Source organism: Colobus angolensis, unplaced genomic scaffold, assembly GCF_000951035.1.
Source record: "Colobus angolensis palliatus isolate OR3802 unplaced genomic scaffold, Cang.pa_1.0 Scaffold263, whole genome shotgun sequence".
Lineage (NCBI taxonomy): Eukaryota > Metazoa > Chordata > Mammalia > Primates > Cercopithecidae > Colobus > Colobus angolensis.
The window spans coordinates 2,138,188-2,140,589 of record NW_012115855.1 but is presented as its reverse complement, the minus strand read 5'-3'; the positions used below and the strand labels follow the sequence as shown (position 1 = coordinate 2,140,589).

The following is a 2,402-nucleotide window of genomic DNA, read 5'->3' as shown; positions in this document are numbered from 1 at the left end:
GGTTATTAGGGTGAGGTCATTGGTTTACAATTAAGTCATTTTTTCCCCCTACAGTTATAATAACAGTGATGGAACCCAGAATCTTGTTGCTGGCTCTTTGGCAAAAGAAGGAGATCAAATTTTCAGAGTTTGGGCTGCCTTCCCTTAGTTGAAGGAATATTTTCCCACACCCGAGGCTGCTGGTGGGTGGCTGTCCCTCATACCACATGCATTTCTCTATGCGTCAGGGCTCTGCAGGCCAAGACGGCTCACAGTATTCGCCAACTTGGAGCTGAAGGCTTTTCAACATGATAAAGAGGAAGATATTTTAAATTAAATTCCCGTTTGGAATTATTGTCATTTGATCTGTCCTGGGCTAATAAAGGGAAGAGCTATTCTTTAAAGAAAGAGAAAAAGCATAGCCAATGATTTTGTGCTCCCCATGAAAGAAAAATATCTTCTTGCTGGGGTCAGGAAAAGTTATCAGCTTCAGACCTCTAGGCAGGATTTAATTTTCCACATCATTATTTTTGCCTGCATAGTCACCATTTTTTTAAGTTATGTTTTTATCTCTTTTCCTCTCTTACAAACAAAACATGTCAAAGTCTTCACAGACCTATTTTTGGCAAGCTCTGGAAAATCTGTAAAATATTTAAAGACCATCAAGGGGAAAAAAAAATCCACTGGAATTAGAACCATCAGATTCTAGGTACTCATTGAAATAAGTACAATTTCAAATTCTGCTGCCCCATTAAAGATTGTTTTTATTTGTTTGTGGGTTTGAGATGAAGAAATAGTTGGAAGAGTCTGGAAATAGGAACTGAGACCCGCCTTCTCGTGCGGGCTATGTGGTTAACTAGTTGTCAGGCCCTGAGCAGGTCACTCAACCTACCTGAACAGCTGGATTACACACGTATTAAGAACTCTGGTGGGAACCCAAGCGGGAGAACCGCGGGCTGTGGGGCCACAGCCATGCCGTCGTCCCCGCTGCAGGTGGCGGTGGTGTGCTCGAGCAACCAGAACCGGAGCATGGAGGCGCACAACATCCTCAGCAAACGGGGATTCAGCGTCCGATCCTTTGGAACAGGGACTCACGTGAAGCTTCCAGGACCAGCTCCCGACAAGCCCAATGTTTATGATTTCAAAACCACATATGACCAGATGTACAATGATCTTCTTAGGAAAGACAAAGAACTCTATACACAGAATGGGATTTTACGTATGCTGGACAGAAATAAGAGAATCAAGCCCCGACCAGAAAGGTTCCAGAACTGCAAAGACCTGTTTGATCTGATCCTCACTTGCGAAGAGAGAGTGTATGACCAGGTGGTGGAAGATCTGAATTCCAGAGAACAGGAGACCTGCCAGCCCGTGCACGTGGTCAATGTGGACATCCAGGACAACCACGAGGAGGCCACCCTGGGGGCGTTTCTCATCTGTGAGCTCTGCCAGTGTATCCAGCACACGGAAGACATGGAGAACGAGATTGACGAGCTGCTGCAGGAGTTCGAGGAGAAGAGTGGCCGCACCTTTCTGCACACCGTCTGCTTCTACTGAGCCCAGCGCCCGCCTGGAGCAGCCTCTGGAGCTTCCTGTTCATACTTTTTCCTTCCTGACATTTGTTTTTACTTACAGGTGTTCTGCTGGTGACGGTAGCATTACCCAAATAAACTGTGCATATGAAATAGGAGAGGAGATGCCAGAAGGCCAGATTAAAGCAATCAAGTTTTTTCTTTCCCACTTTTACTTATGAGCGGGATATTGATTATAAAGTTTTTCTTCTTTAACCAGAAAGGAAAGACGATGGTTTGTCTGCACTTCCCGACGTACCTGTGTCTCCATGTGCCTGCCTTCCCTCCCTCCTCTCCACCCGGCTGGACTGTACACAGCCCTGCGGCGGCGTGTTGGGAATGACCTGGAATTGTCAATAAACAGATGCTGCTGTCAAAAAAAAAAAAAAAAAAAAGGAACTCTAACAACCCAAATGCCTCCAAGCAAGTGGGCACGTTCAAGTGCTGAAGTCATACATTTTGCAGTTGCACATCTAGAATTTTCTTAAAATACATGCTTTGAGATGAGAACTACTAGGCAAAATGGCATCTCCTCTTGCTTTTAAAACTTGAGATTTATAGACCCCTTGAATTGTGTCTAAGAAATTCATAGCGATATGCCCATTGTAAAGTCTCAGGGTACACATTTATATTCTGTATAAATATTTAAACAGAGAATTTGAACACAGATAGTCATTAGAAACGAAGTGAGCTACAATATCATATAGCTGCATAAAGCAGTAAAACTTCATGGTTAAGAGGGTAGGTTCGGGAGCCACGCAATTGGGGTTCAAATCTCTGTTCTGACATTTATTAGCTCTGTGACCTTGGGAAGCTGACTTCACTCCTTCATGCCTCAACCTTCTTATCTGG

General features: G+C 44.3%; 1 protein-coding gene across 1 annotated transcript; it reads left to right on the top strand.

Moving 5' to 3' along the window:
• The first annotated feature begins 912 nt into the window (after positions 1–912).
• On the top strand, positions 913–1,945 carry LOC105515561 (RNA polymerase II subunit A C-terminal domain phosphatase SSU72). Its single transcript, XM_011947386.1, has one exon. The coding sequence runs from the start codon at positions 952–954 to the stop codon at positions 1,534–1,536; it is 585 nt and encodes a 194-aa protein (XP_011802776.1). The 5' UTR covers positions 913–951; the 3' UTR covers positions 1,537–1,945.
• The last annotated feature ends 457 nt before the right edge of the window (positions 1,946–2,402 follow it).